Raw genomic sequence first — 23,561 nt, 5'->3', positions numbered from 1 at the left:
GGTAAAAGCTCCTCTTTTGCTGCACCTTAATAACAATTCCCCTTTATTATCAAAGGTATATCTCACTCAGCCTAATGGCTTTGTCCACTTCCAACTGTTCTATTTCCATACATTCTTTTCTGCAACTTGATGCCCCGTGATTCCCTCAGCCATTGTGAAATGGTTCAACGAACTATCTAAACCAATCTTGATAGTAAATGAACCCAGAATGTAAACAGCTCAAAATACTATCAGGCTTATTTTCAAAAGAGAAGTTCGCCCATCTTTCGACACAAATTGGAAGATAGGTATCCTTCTCACAGGGTCACCCAAATCTGCATAATTGAAAGCCGATTTTGGGCATCCCGAACTGCTTTCCATCGCAGGGATAACCAAAGTTCATGGGGGCGTGTTAGAGGCATAGCGAAGGCGGGACTTGGGCATGCCTAATACATGGGTGTCCTCAACCCATAATGGAAAAAGCCAAAATGGACGAGTACTTGGACGACTATACCTGGGCCTGTTTTTCTTATGACCAAGCCACAAAAAGATGCCCAAACTGACCAGATGACCACCGGAGGGAATCGGGGATGACCTCCCCTTACTCCCCCAGTGGTCACTAACCACCTCCCACCCTCAAAAAATATCTTTAAAAATCTTTTGTGCCAGCCTCTATGCCAGCCTCAAATGTCATACTCAGGTCCATCGCAGCAGTATGCAGGTCACTGGAGCAGTTTTAGTGGGTGCAATGCACTTCAGGCAGGCAGACCCAGGCCCATTCCCCCCCCCCCATGTGTTACACTTGTGGTGGTAAATGTGAGCCCTCCAAAACCCACCAGAAACCCACTGTACCCACATCTAGGTGCCCCCTTCACCCACAAGAATTATGGTAGTGGTGTACAGTTGTGGGGAGTGGGTTTTGGGGGGTTCAGCACACAAGGTAAGGGAGCTATGTACCTGGGAGCAATTTCTGAAGTCCACTGCAGTGCCCCCTAGGGTGCCCGGTTGGTGTCCTGGCATGTCAGGGGGACCAGTGCACTATGAGTGCTGGCTCCCCCCATGACCAAAAGGCTTGCATTAGGTCGTTTCTGAGATGGGCGTCCTTGGTTTCCATTATTGCCAAAAATCAGAAACGACCAAGTCTAGGGACAACCATCTCTAAGGACTACCTAAATTTCAGGATTTGGGCATCCCCGACCATATTATCGAAACGAAAGATGGACGTCCATCTTGTTTCAATAATACGGGTTTCCCCGCCCCTTCGCCGGGATGTTTTGCGAGGATGTCCTCTGCAAAACTTGGGCGTCCCTTTCGAATATGCCCCTCCACATCACTATAAGTGAAAGAATCATGCCTGTAATCTGCATTCTCAAACATTTACTATTATGCAGTATGGGCCAGATTCAGTAAATGGCACTTAAATTTAGGCACCAGGAAAAATCCATGCTAAGCGCTATTCTATAAAGGACGCAAAGCCCGGAGCATCTTTTATAGAATAGCACTTCGAGAAGATTCCCGTACCCAACTTTGTGCACAAGGACTTATGCCAGCTGAAACCTGCTGTAAATCCTGGCACGCAAGTTGGGCGCATAATCCCAGTATTCTGTAACACTGCACCTAAATATTTGGAACACCCCTGACCTGCACATGACCTTCCCATGGCCACGCCCCCTTTTGGGTTGTGCAAGAAACACTTTGAGCATACAGCATTATAGAATAGCACATAGGCAGATGTGTGTAAATCCAAATTAGTGCCAATTAACTCCAATTAACATCAATAATTGTTTGTTAGCACCCAATTGACTAATTAGCTTACGTACTCATCTGGGCTCGGTGCCCAACTTTGGGCAACCTATATAGAATTTGGGGGGATGTTACATATATAACTTGAAGAATACTGAACTTGGTACTGATAATTGCTCTACTGCATCCTTTGTAATCCATTTCTACATCTTGAACTCTACAGCTATAGCACAGAAAATTCATGGGTTCATTAAATAGCACAGTTACAGAGCATTTTTTCACACTTTCAATAGCTAAAGGAAACAAACATGATTCCCAGACAAGCTTAAGTCAAATGATGTAAGCTCAAACACCACAGGAATGAAGGCCAGACTCCAACGGAGTGGGGGAATACAAGAGAAAGAGGAAGAAATCAAAATGTGTGCAGTAACATTTTGATAGCTGCAGCCTACACTGAGAAGTAACTCGGCAAAATCAGAAAGCAAACCCCAGAGGTAGACAGGAACCTTGCTCTAGCTATTTACCTTACAATGATAGGGAGAGGAAATGGAAAACAAGACAATGTTTAAATTATAGGCAACAATGCAGCATGTGTTATTTTTGGTTGAATTCTCAGTTCAAGACTCAGGGTAGCTCGCCTACTCACGGTGTCCAAAGAAATGCCAGGACATTCCTATTGTCTGTATTTGGACTGCTGCATAAAAAGGCAAAATCCAACTAACTACTACTTATGGTTTCTTTGTAATTGATGTCCAATAATACAGACGAGACTGAGAAACCAGGCTTCTGATTTCGCCAACACGACTCAAATATAAGACACCCAAATGTACAGTCATTTTATCTCAGTTTCCTTATATCTGTCACAATCATGTATCCTTTAGAAATCAAATTTACTTCTTCAGTCAATGTACCTTCAGTCAATAAAATATTATTCTATTTGTCAGATTCCTGCATTGTAAGTAGGACTTCAATTCTTAACTGTTTATAAACTGTTCCATCTAATTAGGGGTTCTTTGAGAGTACAAAAAATTTTATGTTCATTGGGGTTTTCATAAAACAGGTACTATCACTGTGTACTATTTCCAATGGAATCAAATATATACATTTGTATTACTTAGGATCTGTCAGTGCAGAAAAGGGACAAAAACTGAGTGAAGCATTCCAGATAAATGTTTATCCAATAAATGCTGATTTTTTTTCCATCAGGGGTGTTTTGTTGGTGTTTATCAGTTAAAGCCTAAAATCAGAAGCCCTAATTATAAGCATCATCTCCCGGATTCTATATAGGATGCCGATACAAGATGTGTGCCAACTAAATTGGCTAATGAGCCAATTAGTATCAATAGTCGGGTGCTAATTGGCACTAATTGGTAGCAATTTGAATTTGCACACACAACGTGATACGCAATACTGTATAGCAATGTGCGTCCAAATCCCATAGTGTGCAACCCAAAAGGGGGCATGGCCATGGGAGGTGCATGGGCGGGTCAGGGGCATTCCTAAACTTTGCACACAATGTTATAGAATACTGGGGATATGCACCCAAATTGGGTATCAGGAATTACAGCTGGTTTCAGTAGGTACAAGACCTGGCACCTAAATTTGAGTGCTGAAATCGGAACGCAGTAATCTTCTAAAATGGGCGTCCATCTTGCAATTCTATACCGGACACTCAAAGATGGACGCGCATTATAGAAGAGCATTGATGACCTGATGATCAAAGGTAAATGTGGGTGCTATAGGCCACTAGCACTGGACTAGCACCTGCATTTACCTCCCCCTCACCCATGATCAGCAGGCTGACAGCACCAGAGAAAGAAATAAATGAGCTCTGTTTGTATTCCACCTCTATGATTAAAGAACAGCACTCTGATCATAGGGGCGGAATAACGCCTTAACCCTATGCCAGATCAAAGCTGGAGTTAGGTTTAAGGCTCTGTTCTCACCCCCCACCCCCATCAGAATCGGACAGAACCTCCCTTATATGGAATAACGCCTTAACCCTATGCCAGCTCAAAGCTGGAGTTAGGTTTAAGGCTCTGTTCTCAGCCCCCCCCCATCAGAATCGGACAGAACCTCCCTTATATGGTCAGGAAGCCCCACCCAGTGCCTCCCAGGATGCACTGGGCAGGCCTGGGCGCCACCATTTTGAGGTGGTGCTGAAGAGGTTGGAGTGTGATACTCCCTCCTCCAACAAGCAGGTATGGGGGAGGGGGAGGGGTTCACTACACCACCAGGGTGGGTGGGGGGGTAGAGGTGGAAGCCCACTTGGGCCACCATGGATTTGTTTTGCTTTTGTGGAGGTTTATGGGTGCTGGAAATCCACCAGACCTCCAGCCTCTGTGCCCTCAAGTCGGGGGGGGGGGGGGTTGGAGGTCCGCCAGACATCCAGCTTCCCATGTTGATATTTTGGGGGGAGTTTGTGGGGGCTTGGGGAAGGGCACTAAGCTATCAGGGCCTCATGTTTTTGGAGGGGGTTTGGGGGTTCCACGACCAGTCAAATGTGGAGGGATTGTGCCTGAGCACACATACTCAAGCACAATCCTCCCGCACTTCACCCCCATGATCAGAAGTAATAGTGCCTAAATTTGTGTGCTATTAGTTCTGATCATAGGGGTGTCATAGTCCCATGCTGTTCCAATGCTATTTTTAGAGCACTGTTTGGAACAGTATGGGGCTTCTAATCATCGGCACATGAATGACGATTGTTTTCAACGATGATTTTTTAGTACCATTTACTGAATCCAGCCCCATCTGTCTCCATTAAACTATATGGAGAGAAGGCACACTGATCAGTATGGATTGAGCTCAAAGCCAATACAAGCTAAATTTATATAAGCAGAAATGTACTCAATGGCAGGAAGATATTTCTAAAACTATTATTTCACTATTATATAACTTTATGTTCCTTAGTTGGAAATGAGCACTGCAATATAAGCTGAAATTCATTGTTACTTAACTGGTAGTGCCACTGAATATCCCTGTTAACCAGCCATCCTCGCACCTGCTTGGTTAGGGATAGGCCGGGGCGGAGCTTGGATGGCACATCAACTTAGCCAATTAGCATTGATATGCAGTCTGCTAACTGGTTGAGTGCATAAAGTTAGGATAACAAAACAGATGTCCTCAGTTCATGTGCCAAATTATCCAGGCACCAGTCTGAATTTCGGCCGGTACACAGTTAACTTCTGGGTCAGTGTACATTCCCAGATAGTCAATGCCAGGAGCTGCGCGCATGCCCCTGGCATTGGAAATCTAGGACTAGGTCAACCTGCAGCTGAAAGCAGCTTATAAGATGCTTATTGACACAAGCTAAATATCACCCTCCTAGGACCAAATTCTATATATGGCGCCAAAAAGAATGAGCACTAAGGGCCTTATTCAATAAAGGTTATGCTCCTAAATTTATGCTCCTAATTTATGAGCATAAATTACGCCCCTAAATTTATACGCCTAAATTACGAACATAATCTATTTTGGAGCACAGAGTATGCTCATAATTTAGGAGCATAAATTATGCTCATAAATTTAGGAGCATAAATTATGCTCATAAATTTAGGAGCATAAATTTTAGAAGCTTAAATTTAGGGGCATAACCTTTATAGAAAAAGGCCCTAAGTGCTATTCTATAAACAGCACTTCGAGTTAGGTGTAGTTTATAGAATAGCACCTAGCGCAGAGATCCATGCCTAACTTTTAGGTGACGGATTTACGCCAACTGAAAACTGGTATAAATCCCACCTAAATTAGGTGCGGATCAGGCATATTCTGTAACGGTGCATGCAAATTCTTGGAACAACCATGACCTGCCCATGCCCCTCCCATGGCCACACACCCCTTTCAGATCCATCCACAAGAATTTATGCACACATGGAATGTTACTAATTGGGTTTCTGCCAGATACTTGTGACCTGGATTGGTCACTGTTAGAAGCAGGATACTGGGCTAGACGGACCATTGGTCTGACCCAGTATGGCTAGTTTTATGTTCATATGTTCATCGTTATAGAATAACACCTAGCAAAATGTGCACGTAAATTCTAATTATTGCCAATAAGTGCTGATAAATGATTATTAGCACCCAATTATCGGTGCTAATTGGTTTATTACTCAATTAAATTGTGTGCAAAAATTGGGTGTGCACCATATATAGAATCCAGGGGACAATGTCATTCCCACACATACGTGTCCACACATATTAGCAAAGATGTCATAAAATACTGACTGAAATAAAAATATGTGCCATGACATGATGGCACAAACTACACAGGCACAAAGTTTGGTTAAAGCAGGGGTGAGCTAGCACTTATGTGACAGCCTGAAAATCCTCGGCATTATAATGGACCGTAACCTAACACCGGCGAGCCAAGTAAAATCCACAACAAAGAAAATGTTCCACTCAATGTGGAAACTCAAACGCGTGAAACAATTCTTCCCGAGGGAAACATTTCACCACCTGATACAATCAATGGTAATAAGCCACCTAGATTACTGCAATGGAATCTATGCAGGATGCAAAGAACAAACCTTAAAGAAACTTCAGACCGCTCAAAACACGGCAGCTAGGCTTATATTTGGAAAAATGCAATTTGAAAGTGCAAAACCCCTCTGCGAAAAACTACACTGGCTCCCAATCAAAGAACGCATTGCCTTCAAAATCTGCACCCTGGTTCACAAAATTATCTATGGCGAAGCCCCTGGATATATGACAGACTTATCAACTTACCAACCAGAAACACAACCAATTTAACACAAGCATATCTAAATCTACACTACCCAAGCTGCAAAGGATTTAAATAAAAATCTACCTACGCATCCAGCTTTTCCTACATAAGCACACAACTGTGGAACGCGCTACCAAAAGCTTTGAAAACGACTTACAACCACCTAAACTTCCGGAAAATACTAAAAACCACCCTGTTTAAAAAGGCATACGCCTCCGATCCAACTTAAATCCCTGATCTCAGCTACACAAGAAAACTAAAGCACGTAATGAACATAACACAACTCTTCCGCTCTACGATTCCTAATGTGGCACTGCCATATGAACTTTATCTTTCCACAACATCACATTGTACTTGTTCACACCAGAATCTGCAAACACCTTCCGATACTATGTAAGCCACATTGAGTCTACATATAGATGGGAAAATGTGGGATACAAATGTAACAAATAAATGTAAATAAATAAAATAAATAACTTAAACTGCATATGTACATGTTTAAAGTACCAGCTCTTTATCATGCCTACATTCAAGATACATTCTCTGCCACATAAACTAGTATTGTACAAAGACAAGTAAGCGCCTACTCCAACCCTGGATTAAGCATAAAGGAAAATAAGCTTGTACTTTTTCGGGATCTTGCCAGGTATTTGTGACCTGGATTGGCCACTGTTGGAAACAGGATGCTTGGCTTGATGGACCTTTGGTCTGTCCCAGTATGGCAATACTTATGTTCTTATGTACATACACTATGGAAGTTAAAAAGGTTGATTCCTTTCTTCCCAAGCTCTATACTTCATACTATATCCCAATCTCTGGCACTATCTAAATTTGATTATTGTAATGCCATATATGTGGGTATTAAAATCTCTCACTCCTTAAAAAACAAAATACCACTGCCCGCCTTGTATGCAGTGCTCCTCACTTTGAGAAGGTTTCCCTTCTCATGTTAAAACTTTACTGGCTTCCCATAAATGCCAGGATCACCTTTAAAGTATGTGTGACTGTTTACCAAATCATATATGGTTTATCACCCTCTTAACATGCAACAACTAATTGATTTGCCTTCACGTAATGCAGTAAAACAAAATCTAGAGAATATCTCATACTCCATTATCCAAACGGCAAATGTCTTTTTGCAATTCAAACCTTGTCACAGGCTTCACATATCAGAGTATCAAACTTTGGAATTCTCTACCCAAGCAATTAAGGTACTTAGAAGATTATCTGAGATTCCATAAATTACTAAATGCTTTTCTATTAAGTACACGTCTCATCAAAAGATAATAAACTAATGTTGCCGTCTCTCTTATATGTTTCAACATAACCAATACTGTTGCCTAGCTTCACGACACACAATTATTATATATAAGGTTACCATATTTGTGGAGACAAAAAAGAGGACACAAAAAATAAAATGCTACCGCACCCCCAGCCCTGCCCACCATGCCTCCAGCCCTTCCCCCGTCACGCCTCCAGCCCTGTCGCATAATCACCTTGACCCTCCCAACAAAGCCAGATTCTATAAGCAGTGAAAATATTGGTAAAAGTAACAGAAATTCATTTTCTTCCATTCACTGCTACATATGAAATTAGAAAAGATGTACATTACCAAAAAAGTAAACATCCATGAGCAGCATGTCCCCTTTTCCTTTCCTTTCCTTCCCATCCATGAGCAGCATATTCCCCTCCTCTTCTTCCCCTTCTATCCATCTTTCCCTCCCCCCAATGTATGTCCCCACTCACCAATATTTTTCCATCTCCCTCCCTCCCTGCACCCACACTCCACCCACCCACCCAATTCCATCCAGCCTCTCCTGCTACAGAATTACCCAATTATCTTCTAAATTAGAAAAGTAAAATCTGTGCAGTGTTGCAAAACTGTAGTAAAGAATGTGAAGAAATGAGCCCTACTGAGCAGTGATATAGGCTGTCCACAAATGCCAATCCCAGCAGCTTTGTTTATTTGTGAATCAATCTCTTCTTTGATTAATGCCTCTGGGATTGGCATATGTGGACAGCCTATCTCCCTGCTCAGTAGGGCTCCAGGAACAGTTAGTGGTAGAAATTTGACTTTTATAATTTAGAAGATAATTGGGTAATTCTGTAGCAGGAGAGCTTGGATGTGCTTTAACTAGCCAGGGGACGCCTTGTTTTGCACCTTGTAAATGGTTTGTTAACCCCTCACGCAGCCTAGTTGTTGAAACGTGGTCACGTCGGGTGCATTTCAATTAATAATTTTTCAGACTCCAGGTCTACTTTGTTTTCTCTGCTTGTTGGTTGCTGTGGTCTTAAGGAGCCTCTTCTCATGTTGTGCACTGCAGTATCTTGCCAACAAAACCACAAAGGGGTATCCCTCATTGTGTGGTCACCAGGAGTAAGCTTAATTCAAAGGCACATCCAGATGGAATGCATACTCTGTTCTGAAATAAGCAGCCTTACTTGCATCAGCATTTTCCTTGCTTCACTTCATGCCCCTGGCATCATCATATTTGACTCCCAAACAGCAAGAGGAATCAGGCAAGCAGTGTTCCTTTGTTGTTGAGGCCTTCTCCTCTGCCAGATTTATTCTGGAGGCCTCTAGTCTTGCCAGCCCTGCTGGTCCTGCACAATTTAAATGTCATAAAGAAACCTCAAAAGGAGGAGGCAGCAAAAGGGAAGGAACACTATTCACAGACTCTTTGTTCAGTGAGATGCCAGGATGCAGAGCATAGGAAAAGGGGGAAGAGAGTGCAAAACTGCCCTCAGCAACAGCAGCAGCAGCATTGGTCTGCCTCCATTTTCTCTCAACAGGTGGCTCTGAGCTAAGGAGTTGAAGACATGCTAGATGTTATGGGAATGCTGAAGGTGCAGAGCATTCAGGGCCATACTGAGGGCTGTGTGGACAGTGTGACTGAACAGGGTAAAAAGGCAGGAATATCAAAATTGCTCCATATTTACTGTCTCCTCGTCTTGGCCACGGTGCAGTAGATGGAGCAGGGCACTAATAGGTGTGTCACACAGGGAGCAATTCCAACTCAGTACGCTGCTGATGGACATCTTGTAAATAACCCAAACCCAGCCCAGAAACAGGGGCCCCAGTCCCATCTGCCCCAATACCCGGAATAGGAAGGGCCAGGACACCCGGTCAAAAGCTTTCTCTGCATTGACAGAGAAGAGGATCATGCTCTGATGATTGCTGTTGGCTCGATCCATTATATTCAACACCCTCTGGATATTGTTGCCAGTTTGTTTTCCCGCTATATCTAGTATAGTCCAGATGGACCAGATGAGTTACAGAATACATCAACCTATCTTCCAGAGTCTGAGTCAATATCTCAGTACCTATACCAAGTAAAGAAACTGGTTGATAGGACCCACACTGAATCAGATCCTTTGGTATAAAGGTGACCCCTGCCAGCCACATAAAATAGAAAAGTCACCAAGATCTCCATCAACAAATGTTGGAAACACTTATAGAACTTAATGGAGAAGTCATTCAGGCCTGGCAACGTCATCAATCGCAACGCCTGCTTCACTTCCACCCTCAAAATGGGACAGCCCAACAACGCCACCTCCCGCCCTTGCACCTTTTCCAAGTACTGATCAATTTCAACATCTTCCACCTCTGTTTCCAGGGTGTACAAGGCTTTATAAAACTCCAAAAACCTCTCCCTGATATCCCACTCATACACCAGGTCCTCACCACCCCACCCCCTAATCCTAAGAATGTTGTTCCACATTAAATGCATCTTCAGCCTATGTACAAGGAGCTTACTAGCTTTATTATTAATTTCAAAATAACGCTGCCTCAGAAGCTGCAGATGATATCTCATTTCCTCCACCTCAGCTGCACTAAGTTGCTACCCAACCTCACCCAACCTGGTTAAAATATCCCTATCTCCCAGTCTCAATTTATGCTGCACTTCCAAAATCTTAACCATTTGGCGCAACTCTCGTTCCTCCCATTGTCGCAGGTGCTTTCTCTAAGATGTTGCAGGTGCTTTCTTTAAGATGCTATGGAAATAGGATGGCCTCACAGAGTGGCCTTCAACCCCTCCCAAAGTGACTATAGTGACACGACCTTCATATCATTAAACTCTAGATAGACCATCAAGAGATATTCCACTCTTCCAGCGACTTACAGATCCTCCAAGGGGCTATCATTTAACCTTCAGAAGAGATTGTCCCAAGCCCCCTGACTCTCCGACACTGGGACATGATCAGACCAGGAAATAGTTTCAATTCCAATTCCCGATTGTTTATGGAAGGAAAAGCGATATTTATCAATAAAGAGGACATCTATTCTAAAAACATTCTGATGTACTGGTGGAAAAAATGTATAATCCCTATCCGTACTATGGGTCTCCCTCCAAGTATCTACCAAATTAAGAGCCCCCAAGAACTAGCGGAAATGCTGCCAGTTCCATCTCCCATACCCAGCCCTCCCCTTAGTATTATCTAAGTGCGGAGTCAACATTAAGTTAAAATCCCCCTACCACTAACCCCTCCCCTCCGGGGTACTGCAAAATTTCTGCCAAATAGTGATCAAAATAGGTCCCTTCATCTGCATCGGGGGCATATATGTTAACCACCATATAGGTGTGCTCATTAAGGACTACCACTACCAACAAGAAATACCCCTCCTCATTTCTTCTCATTAGTTTAACCTTCACCCTCAGTTCCTTAGCAAAACAAATACCAACTCCCCCCCACCACCACCACCTTCGGTGGATCAAGTGTATTAGAAGCCCACGATCTAACTGGATAGTAGGGAGTCTGAATATGCCTTTCATACCTTCTTTTCAGGTGAGTCTCTTGCACTAAGCAAATTTGCACCGTAACCTCCTCATGTCCCGAATCAATAACTGGCATTTAGAGTGTGAGTTAAGGACCCAGGTATTATATGATAGCATTCTTACTGAAGGTCCCTCCATATCCACCCACAAACTATCTTAGCCATTTCCCCATCACCAATGAAGCCCCTCCCACTCTTCCTCCCTCAACCCCTCCCACTCAACTCCCCCTCCCCAAATCCCCGCACTCATCTGTCTCCAACCCAAAGCAGGAATTGACCTCGTTCCCACTCCACTATACAAGGAACTGATACTCCAAGAGAGTTCCCATGCGCCCAATATAAAAAAAAAAACTCCCCACACAAACCCCCACCACCCTCAGCCCAAACATACACAACCTCCAATCCCAATCTCCATACAGCCAGCCCAACCATGCATCCCACATCAACATCATACACTCTCACTGACCCCAACTTGTCCCTCACCCAATTGACAGATGAACAAAAGAAACCTCTGCACTGCTTCTTTGCCTGGGTGGATCAGTGGCACCGGGGGGGGGGGGGGGGGGGGCTAAAATGTGCCCCCTCACCTCAGGCTCTGGACCCCCCCTCCCGCCAAAGTCTGGCTATGCCCCTGCCGCCAATGGAAACCTGCCAGCCACCTCCTGATCTCCTGGCACTGGGACAAAGCAGCTTTTTCAATGCTAATCTTCTGAAGCACATCCTAGGTACCAGCCACAATTGTAATCCTCGTGGGACCCAGTTGATGGTCACCAATAATCCAAAAGGAAAAGCTCACTGGTACTGCAGCTGACCCTTAGTCAAGGCCTAAGTAACCTCGTAAAATACCCTTTGCTTGAGTAAAGTCACCGCAGCCAAATCCTGATATCTTTCAATAATGTGTCCTTCCCAGTGAAGAACCCCTCACCCCTGGGCCTTTGGTAGTATGATCTCACAGTAGGCAAAGCGCAGGAAGCACACCACTATATTGCAGACCTACTCATTAATTCAGGAAGTCAATGAGCGGTGCGCCCAGTTCCAGCTGTGTTGGATCCACCGCTTCTTCCAATCCATTCCCCAATAGCCAGCAATTCAAGTTTTTCACCGGCTTGATAAAGTCTTTAAATTCCGTGGTTTCAGGGAGACCCCAGATCCACAAATTATTTCAGCTGTTGCAGTTCTCTAGGTCTTCGACTTTGCTAAGCAGCTCTTGAAAGTCCCCCTGCAAGTCCTCCACTGCCCTCTGTGCCACCACTACAGAGTTCTCGCAACCATCCACCCTATGCGTGCCAAGTCTGCCTTCAACTTCTGGATGGCCCTTTTAATGTGGGTCTTGATGGACTCAATCTCCATCTTAATCTCACCCAGCCAGGCCTGCAGATCAAATTGGGGAGCCCCCAGAAGTCCCCTCTGCACTCCCGGGTTTCTTTCAGTATTCTTGGCCTCCTGCACACATGCCAGGTTGTCCTCCGCTATCTTACTCACAAGAGCAGGGCCACGTGGGCCGTGGCTCAACATCTTCTCGCCCCTCCATCGCCAACATCCAGCTCTCACTGGCTCGCTGCTTCGCCAACACTAGCAAGCTAAGGATATATCAAAACAGAGGGACCCCACTGCTGGCATGAATGGAAAGGGAATCTGCAAATTCTGAGAGCTCCCAGATCAGGCATCCATCTCTGAGGATGATGTCACTTCCTCCCGTGTTATTTTTTTTAAATAGCTGCATGCTAATGTTAACATTAGTGTACAGCCATAAATGAAACAATTACAAAAAAGGCTTTTTCACAGCCACACAAGAAAAAGGCTTAGCATATGGGAAAGACTCACGTAAGGGTGCGCTAAGCCCATTTCTTAGTGCAACTTAGTAAAAGAGCCCCTAAGTTTGGCTGAAAATAGGGCACAAATACAGGAGTCTAACTTAGGGGTCCTTTTACTAAAGGGTGTTAGAATGTGGGACTTTCCTGCATGATAAGCCCAGATTCAATGCAGCACAATTTAAGGTATTTTTGAATAATTTTTTTTTTCAGGACGTGCATTATTCATCGCATTAGCACGCATTACCTGTAAAAAGTTAAAGCAGGAGCACTAAGTGCTCTCGTGTTAATTCAGTGTTAGCTAGTTCGCAAGCGCAATTGCGAACACACTAGCTGGTTAACACTTCCACACCCACTATCTGCCCATGACATACCCCCTCCCAAAAATATTTTTTAAAAATAGCTAATGCATGGGATCCAAGATGGCCGCCTGACAACTTAGCTGCACCAGACGCGCTCGATTGACCGAAGCACAGCAGGTTAGAAGGAACTGACTTCCCAGTTATGGGAAAGTGGAGAGGGAAAACTCGAGTGATTCCCTCTTCACCGAGTGGAACACACCTTCAGAACCAGCCAACGCTGGAGCAATTTGGGGTGCTTCTGGGACCAAATTGCGTCTCTTCCCCTGCTGTCGGGGCCGGCATAAGCGGGCTGGCCAGCAGTGATGACAAAGTTTCGTTCAGCCCCGTCGAATGCACGGCGCCCCCGCAGCCAAGTGGATTGGAAGGAGAAGCGAGGTCTGCGCTGCTCTCTTCGGAGAGGGAAGGGCAAACGCAGCGAGGGAACCTGCTATCTCCATTGGAAGGCTCAGGAACGGCCACGGTGGAAGAAGATACCGTGAGTACTCTGAGAAAAATTGTTAATGCCCCCCCTTTGGCTTTAGAAGCGGGAATAATTCAAAAACCCTCCGTGGTGACACTAGAAGCACTCTGGGACCTAAATGCAACTATGCATGTCTCTTTAAAACAACAGACTGTGAAAAACTTATCAGATATAAAAACATTATCTAGCATATCCCTCCAGCAAGCTCAAACAATTACTAATACTATTTCTAAGTTGGAGAAAATCGGAGAAAAAATGCAAACATTGGAAGTCCTTAGTCAAGATATGATTAAGGACAGGGGTTATATGGCGCGACGTTTGGAGTATTTGGGAAATAAATCAAGAAGATTAAATTTGAGATTTACGAACTTTCCCAAATCTCCCTTGATCTCCTCCATTGATAAGGTAAAAAAATATTAGACTGAGATATTGGGTATGTCAAACGAAACCTTACCCCCTATTGTACGGGCACAATATCTGCCAAACAGAACTAGTGCGGAGAACTTTACCCCTCAACCCAATGGAGGGAACGGGATGAACTTGACATCATTTTTAGAATCCTCTTTGGAGGTTGTAACTCAAAGATCAACATTACTAGTTGTTTTTGCTTTAGAAATGGATCGAGATGCGGTTCTGAGACTTTCGTTCAGGCATTTACAAACAACCTTTTTTGGCTCAAAAGTAAGATTATACCCAGATTTGGCAAGAGAAACTCAGAAACGGCGAAGTGCCTTTTTAGCACTACACCAGAGAACTCTCGTCATAGGAGCCAACTATATTCTGAAATTTCCTTGTATATGTAGAATTGTGTATCAAACAAAAATGTTTCAGTTTTTTGAACCAAAACAGTTGATAGACTTTTTGGTTTCTAAAGAGGATGTTAATGTAACAGTTGGGTTACCAGACGACACTGCTAGATAGGCTAAGGGGCGAGACACTTTTTGGCAGCAGTAACAAGTGTGCTCTGTTTCCTATTATTGATTTTCTTTAAATCTTGGATCAATTTACCTTACTTTTTGGTCGATAGATGAAGAAGAAATGTTTGTTTATATATTGATGAAGGATTGCTGTTATTTCTTGTATTGCTGAGACTCTTATGAGTTTGTATAAATTTAAAATTGATAAATAAAAAATAAAAATAGCTAATGCATGAGTTAGCGCACACTAACAGGCAGAAGACTGCAAAATGCTTTTAACGCATTTTACGGTAGCCTGTTTTCCATGCACTAAGCATGCATTAGAGCTTAATGTCCTTTAGTAAAAGGGCCCCTTAGGAGCACAGATTTAGGAGTGCAGCTTTTCTTCAATATTAGGTCCTGATTTTCTAAGATCCAGCACCAAATTTTTGTATGGATTTTTTTAAACAGAAAATGTATGTTATAACTAAAGTCTGTTTGTTTTGGACTTTCTTATCATGTATAGGGACATTTCAGAAAAGCAGATTTTCAGCGAGTACCATTGCTGCTAATTATAGCATTTGCAGCTCTGAGTGACCACTTGCAAACCTTACAACCTCCACATTTGGCTTCACATAAGACCTACTGCACCACATAAGTACAGGTTCATTTGACCCAATGTGGTGTTTTTATATAGAAAGCAAAATAACCACAATGCATCATATATACAATTTCTCTCTCTGTGCTCAGCACTGTTTCAGCGTTGCAGTTCTTTCTTTTCCATGACATTGTGCAGACGTTGGGACCTCTTACCTTCCAACTGATCCACAAAACAGTAGACATCGTACTTTTCATCGTAGGGCTGATTTCCATATGTTCTGATTCCTTCCACTCCCTTCTTATCTCCATAGCAATTTTCTCTGGGATTTCTGATTGGGTATCTGAAACAAGTAGACATGGTTATACTTTAAGAAGTGTCCTTTTGCTGTTGTCATTTATAAACACAACTGATTTGTGCAGAGTTTGTGTAAATTTTAGACAGTTAAACATCCACGAGTACTCTAGCTTCTTCAAAAGCTGAATCCTTTGCAGGTCACTATACCCTTTTTGGCTGTGTTTCTCAAGTTGATTCTGAATTATTTTCTCCCCCTCCCCAACCACCATATACACATAGGATAACCATAATGAATATGCATAAGACATATTTGTATGCAATCTATCCCATGCATGTTCATGTGGCTATCCTGAAAACCAAAATGAAAGGGATTCCACCAGGACCAGGGTAAGGAGCAATGCTTTATTGGACAAACAGAAAAATCCAAAATAGAGAAAGTACCCTCAGTATGGACAGAGAAAGTACCTGTATATACAATGTCTTTGGTTATACCATAGGAAAGTGGTATATCAAATGCGTAACCCATAATTGTATGTGAGTTGTTGTATTTGTACCCCACGCTTTCCCACTCATGGCAGGCTCAATGCGGCTTACATGGGGCAATGGAGGGTTAAGTGACTTGCCCAGAGTCACAAGGAGCTGCCTGTGCCTGAAGTGGGAATTGAACTCAGTTCCTCAGTTCCCCAGGACCAAAGTCCACCATCCTAACCACTAGGCCACTCCTCCACTCTGTATGAGCTTTCAATCCATACAGATAAAATAATCTGCCAAATGAGTTATATCTACTGAAACAAAGCAAGATGAAATAGAAAGACCTGATCGTGGGCTGGCATCACTTGTCCTGCACAACTTCGACAGAAACTGCTGTGCTATAACTCGGATTTCTCACCTCACGCTTTGGTCAGAGAGCCAGCCAGCATCACACTGCTCAAATCCATCAGCATATGCAGCGGCCAGCTGCTCAGGGGTAGCAATGGTGGCACCGTTATCCAGGCAAGTCTGCTTAGCCTGCTCAAAATTCAAGCTGTACTTGTCGGCTGGTCCACGATAGTGAAACACAACACCTGCAAAGACAGCAAATCCATTCTTATTTCAATAAATCACTTGAAATAGCTAAGCTAAACTAGGCAATTCGATGACAGATCAACATAATTTTGGTGTCTACTTTATATGGGCTGTGAACCCATTCTATAACAACATTAATGCACAGAAGTGTACTTTTAGAATACTAGCCTAAGTCTACATCTGCACGTCTGCAGGGGGTTACCTGGCACTGTACGCTACCCGGTTACCCCTGGTTTAGTGCGGGAGCACTTACCGCCTCCTCAATGGGTGTCAGTAAGTGCTCCCCCCTGCATGGCCACGCGGTAAGAGCAATCTTACCGCATGGCCATGTATTTTTTTTGGCCTTTCTACCTGCTGCGATAAAAAGGGCCTCAGCACGGGGCAAAAATGTCTCCCTCCGCTAGCACAGGGCCCTTTTTACCGCAGCTTAATAAAAGGACCCCTAAGTGTTTAAAGGTTGGCAGTGCCTATGTTCTGCTCAAGTCCCTCCCCTGTGAGCACCCCTCATATTTACACATTAAGGGGTCCTTTTACTAAGCCACATAGGCGCCTACGTGCACCCAACATGCATGAATTTGGAGTTACCACCTGGCTACCGTGTGGCCCATGCAGTAATTTCATTTTTGATGCACGTCCGCTACCCGCACCAGAAAATAAATGTTATTTTCTGATGCACGGCAAAAAGTGTGCAGTAACCCCGACATGACGCGCATAGGCGATTACCACACAGTTAACGCAAGAGATCTTACCGCTAAGTCAATCGCTGGCAGCAAGGTACACTCAAAATGGATGTGTGTCAATTTTTATTTTGCCGCACGTCCATTTTTGGCAACATTTTTAAAAAGGCCTTTTTTACAGGTGCTCTGAAAAATGGATATGCACTCATCCATAGCACACGCCTACACTACCACAGCCCGTTTTTCAGTGCACCTTAGTAAAAGGACCTTAAAGCCATTGTAGCACATAAATGCAGAATAGCACTTAGCTGTGCTACTGCTGTTTACATGTGCAAGTGCCACTTAAAGTTAGGCAGCCTGATATAGGATGAGGGGGTAAGGTTCTCCAAAGTTACCTGTGTACTTGAAAGCAGACACAGAACCATGAATATTCAAAAACGGCCTTCTTGTGCATTGTCTAGTTGGAAAATTGGGTTGTTAAACTAGTACAGTGGTTCTCAAACCTGCCACCAGCCAGTTGGGTTTTCAGGATATCCCTAATGAATATGCATTCTAATTAATGAATCAGGTTCACAATCTAAATAAAAGCGGTATATGCTTTTATCAATTCCTTTCAATTAATAACCACTTAAAACACAATATACATAATGTGATATATTTTATTAATACAACAAACCCCCTATAGAATTACTAACATCAAATACTATATGCTAGGCTACATACTACTTGCTAAAAATACACCTTAGATTTCCCCCATTTCTGATCAGTACATCAAAACATTGTCCATTATATTTGTACGTAACCAATCAAAACAAATTTTTTACAACAGACATCAATATTCAATGAATGTATTCGTCTTGTTCAAACCGGGTTTCAAACGTCCATGTTTTGCAGACATCTGGCATGCGAGGATCCCACTGGGTTGAGTGAATGACCATGGGGTGGCCCGAGCAGTTTGAATTTAGCATGTTTCTAATTAATAGCCTCAGCTCCTGATGACGCCGTTTATAGCGAAACACAGCACCGTGTAGAGCTCAAACATACAAGGTCTTTTTAGGAGAAGAACTCAGAGTGATTAATGAGAGGAGTACATCTTGGATTCCGCGTTCAACTGCAAAACATTTCCGTTGGATTGGAAGATCTTATGTAGCCTCAGCGTTGAGCATGGTTTTGGTGAACTGTTTGACATTTCAGTCTACAGTGGACATTTGAACAAGACAAAAACATTCATTGAATAGTGATGACTGCTGTAAAAAATTATTTTTTATTGGTTGCGTACAAATATAATGGACAATATTTTGATGTACTGATCAGAGATGGGGGAAATCTAAGGTGTATTTTTAGCAAGTTTAGTATTTAGCCTAGTATTTTGCATATGATGTTAGTAATTCTATAGGGGGTTTGATGTAATAATGAAAGATATTACATTGTGCATATTGCGTTTTAAGTGGTTATTAATGAATATGCATGAGACAGATTTGCATGTCTGTCACTTCCATTACATGCAAATCTCCCTCATGCATATTCATTAGGGATATCCTGAACACCCAACTGGTTGGTGGTCCCCAGGATAGTTTTGAGAACCACTGTGCTAGTAAATCTCTGTTCATACATTCAGGAGAAGTAAAACAAAGGTGTAAAGATAGCCACAATGAAGGTAATTTTATAAACTTTGTAGCATGTAAAACAGCATTTTACACGCAGAAGTAGATAATTATAAATTTGCACATGAGTAAATGTGCATAAAAACAGATGCTACCAATGTATAGTACAGTCATTCCCAACCCAGTCCTTGGAGTACATCTAGTCCCATCAGTGTTTCAGGATATCCACAATAAATAATAAATGAGATAGATTTGTATGCACTGCCTCAGTTGCATGCAAATCTAACTCATGAATATCCATTGTGGATATCATGAAAATCCGATGAGACTAGGTGTGCCCCGGAGAACTCGGTTGGGAATGGATGACATAGCACATACTTTTAAGCAAAACAGGTGGTAATTTCCTGGACACCAATGTGAAATGTCAAAACATGATGGTTTTACGAAGGCTCACCACCAAACGGTGGTGTGGTCAAGCACAGCAATTCTTTCTGCACAAATTTGCACCTAAATGTATATGCATATTTTATAAAATCCTCATGTATATTGAGACTCTATCATGCTCCACCTTGGAAATGCCTAAGCATAGTGCGCAAATGTATACACCATCTTGTCAGTATCTTCAATAGTCTCCTTTATGGTGTATTCAGCAATATCTACAAATGAGTTACCTCACCCCTATTAAAGACCTGAGCTTTGTCAAGATGTCAGTGACCACTAGTGAAGCCTGATTAAAGTGGGCTTTGCTTGATATTTTATGTGTAATTTATATTGTCATGAGATTGGTGGAAAGTCATATCTTGGTAGCAAAGAATGGCCAAAAATGGCTGCTGGGGGATCAAAAAGTATGTGATGCAATAAGCAAAATTATTGTTGACCATCATATCAACCCCCTCCCCCCATCCAACCTTTCTCATTTCATTGTTCCTCTTCTATCTCCCCTCTATTATTCCCACCATCACCCTTCTCTAAATAATTTTGCATCTATGGACTCTTTATTTTTGGCACTGCAATTGCACTGCCGCATCTATACCAGACTTACCATAATGGCCACCATTTTTAGAAGCTTTCAGCTTAATGAGATGATGCATACTCATGAGATGCAGTGTTTAGCCATTTGTAAAATTTAGGATGAACTAAGAGAATTCTTTGTTCGCTCGACTTTGATCTAAAAATCAAACTGAATGGATTTCTATTTAGAGTTTAAAGCCAATCCACTTTCTAGCAAAGAACTGGTGGGACACAATTAAGTCCCAGAGATGAATGGAGGAATGACATCAGTATTTATACATACACAAGGCTACAATAATTAGCAGACCCCATGGTGCTAAGGAGATTAAAGTGCAGTGCTTTGATTGTTTCACATACACTGCAGAGAGTGGAGGAGGGCTAGAAAAAAACAAAAAAGCCATTCTCCTCAAACACTCAACTCTGTTTTATTATTATTTTCTGAAACCATTTTTTAAGAGAAAAAAATCTGAAGAGCAAAAGGAAGAACTCAAGTAATTCAAAACAAGCAACAGCAGTTGGAAGCTTTCAACTAAAATCTTGGCAATTGCAATACCTGCAATTACAGGAAGATGTATAGCCTGTAGGCAAGTACTGCCAAAAACTGTTTTCGTGCATCAAAAATGGTTAAAAAAAAAAAAAAAAAAGAGTTCAGAAAAAAATTAAGCAATTTCTCTAAAAGTAAAGAAAGAAAAATTCTAAGGCATAAAATGTGACAGCAAGTCTTTGATAGGAATGATTTTAAAGAAACAAATTTGGCCGAGATTCAGCACGCAGCAGCCAGTCAGCATATCGTAAAATGCTGATTAAGCTATGCTTGATATTTTATATGTATTTTATATTGTCGTGAAATTGGTGGAAAGTCATATATTGGTAGCCAAGAGTGGCTACTGGTGAAACAAAAAGTAGATAGTGTGATAAGCACAATTATCACTGACCGCCATCTCAACACCCCCATCCAACCTGATGTCCCCATTTCATTGTTCCTCTACCACTTCCCCTCCATTTTTCCCATCAACACCCTTCTCCATAACAATTCTTCATCTCTGAGCTCTTTATTTTTGGCACTGTAATTGCATTGCTGCATCTATACCAAATTTACCCTAATGACCATCATTTTTAAAAGCTTTCAACTTTTAGAAATGATGCATACCCATGAGACACAGTGTTCAGTCATTTGTAACATTTTAGATAAACTAGCTAATACCACAAGGCTTCCCATAGAGGTCACTACACCCATTTTACTCTAGCAGTCACGATAGCCAGGAGCAATTGGACATCTCTCTTGCCCTTAAGGACCCAATAAATTAGGGTTACCATATGGCTCCAGAAAAAGGAGGACAGATTGAGCCAGTCTGAGTTTTACTTCCATAGCTTTCAATGGAAGCAAAACCTGGACTGGATCAATGTGTCCTCCTTTTTCTGGAGCTATATGGTAACCCTACAATAAATCACCAGGCTTTTAAACAGTAGGGCCAGGTGGGCCTATGGCGGTGGAGGTTTGGTTGAGGAGACTTCGGCAGCCCTCCTGGTTATTGAAGGTAGGAGGGAGGTGGGATTGCAGTCACAGGAAAAGGAAGGGAGTAGCACAAAGGCTGATGCTGCAGCCCAGAAGTTAAATGGGCTCAGACCAAGATTCAGACTGTTGCCGGGTTAGCTTTGTGGCAGCCTTTTTGCTGTCCTAGCTTTAGCCACCTACTTAACTGGTTAGTGGTCTGAATATTGTGACAAGGCAAGCCCCAGGGATTCCCCAGTGAAGCAGTTGAGCCCAGAACTACGGGTCCCAGAAGTCCTTGCAAGAATGAGAGACGAGTGTAGTCCTAAAGAAAATGGAATGGATTCTCAGCCCTAGCAGGGGGCACAATGGCTCGAGGCAGGGTGAGCCTGTTACTCCCTTCCCCACTAGAGAGAGAGGGAAGGATGAAGCTCAGTTTCCCTGGCTTTGCCATCAGTATATAATTCCCCCCAGCTGTGGGAAGGGGAGAGCAGATTTCCTGGAGGCTCTCAGTCACCAGGAGAGAGGGGAGACGAATGGAGAGATTCCATGGAGTATGTGGAAGAAGGAAGTAGCCTGCCACTAGAGCTGCCTAAGGGAGAGGAGCCAGCTACCATGGAGTGGGAGAATTCAAAGGTTGCCCTGCCCAGCACTTGGAGGGCAGTGGAGGAGGCCACAGCAGGCGTGGTGCTGAGAGGTGGGAGAAACTGCGAACCCTGTTCCTTACAGGGTTCCCTCTGTGCTGTGAAAAGGCAGGTGATTTGTGGTATTGGTTTGATGTGCAAAGACTGTCCATAAAGATTTGTTCCGAAGTGTGCTGAACTCTTACTTAAACCCTTCTGAAGGAGGGGGAAGGGAAAGCTAATGCCCTAATGGAAGACCTGAGGTCTAGAGGAGCTGAGCATTTGATGAGGGATTTGGGGACCTGGACTGTACCTTTTTTTCTTTTGAAGATTATCTTATGAGGACTGTCCCTTTTTCTTTTGAAGACTATATTAAGAGGGCTCTACCTTTTGTTTTGAAGAATATATTATGATTTTTTGTATGAAATTGCCTTGATAATAAAATACTTTGGCCCTGAGTCCCAGTATCAGCAGCATTCTGTCCTTGAACCCTGGGAGCCCCGCAGGTATGCTAGCTCCACCCGAGGAGGAAGCGGACCCCCCTGTTACAATATGGCTGCTAACCAGTTAGGCCCTGGCTCCTCCCATGGATCATGCTGGTACTAACCAGTCAGTGCAGGGGCAGCCTGTGGTGATATTCAGTGGCACTGTCCAGTTAAGTGCCACTGAATATCACCACATAGATGGTCAAAATAGATTTAACTGGGTAGGAGCCTCTCCCTGGTTAAATTGCTTTGAATATCGGATGGAAATACATGGAGGGGCATAATCGAAAGGGATGCCCAAGTTTTCCTGAGGACATCCTCACAGGACGTCCCAGCGAAGGGGCGGGGAAACCTGTATTATCAAATCAAGATGGGCGTCCATCTTTCGTTTCGATAATACGGTCGGGGACGCCCAAATTTTGACATTTAGGTCATCCCTAGAGATGGTCGTCCTTAGACTTGGTCATTTTGATTTTCGGCGATAATGGAAACTAAGGATGCCCATCTCAGAAATGACCAAATGCAAGCCCTTTGGTCGTGGGAGGAGTCAGCATTCATAGTGCATTGGTCCCCCTGACATCACAGGACACCAACTGGGCACCCTAGAGGGCACTGTAGTGGACTTCAGAAATTGCTCCCAGGTACATAGCTCCCTTACCTTGTGTGCTGAGCCCCCCCAAACCCCCACCCCAGAACCCCCAACCCACCACTGTACACCACTACCATAGTGTCATGGAGCTGGGTATGATATTTGAGGCTAGCACAAAAGATTTTTAAAGATATTTTTTTAGGGTGGAGGGGGTTAGTGACCACTGGGGGAGTGAGGGGAGGTCATCCCCAATTCCCTCCGGTGGTCATCTGGTCAGTTCGGGCATTTTTTCATGGCTTAGTCGTAAGAAAAAAATGGAGCAAGTAAAGTCTTCCAAGTGTTCGTCAGGGACGCCCTTTTTTTTCCATT

At 43.2% G+C, this 23,561-nt stretch overlaps 1 protein-coding gene across 1 annotated transcript in view; it reads right to left on the bottom strand.

The window, feature by feature from the left end:
- Positions 1-23,561, bottom strand: part of VCAN (versican) — a 245,943-nt gene that overhangs the window by 200,827 nt on the left and 21,555 nt on the right. Inside the window, exons 4-5 of the mRNA XM_030193355.1 lie at positions 16,536-16,710; positions 15,565-15,692 (exon numbers count right to left, since the gene is read on the bottom strand). Coding sequence (XP_030049215.1) covers positions 15,565-15,692; positions 16,536-16,710 — 303 coding nt within the window. The remainder of the gene's footprint in view (positions 1-15,564; positions 15,693-16,535; positions 16,711-23,561) is intronic.

Source organism: Microcaecilia unicolor, chromosome 2, assembly GCF_901765095.1.
Source record: "Microcaecilia unicolor chromosome 2, aMicUni1.1, whole genome shotgun sequence".
Taxonomy (NCBI): domain Eukaryota; kingdom Metazoa; phylum Chordata; class Amphibia; order Gymnophiona; family Siphonopidae; genus Microcaecilia; species Microcaecilia unicolor.
The sequence above is the reverse complement of the archived record's forward strand: the minus strand, read 5'-3'. Positions and strand labels throughout refer to the sequence as shown.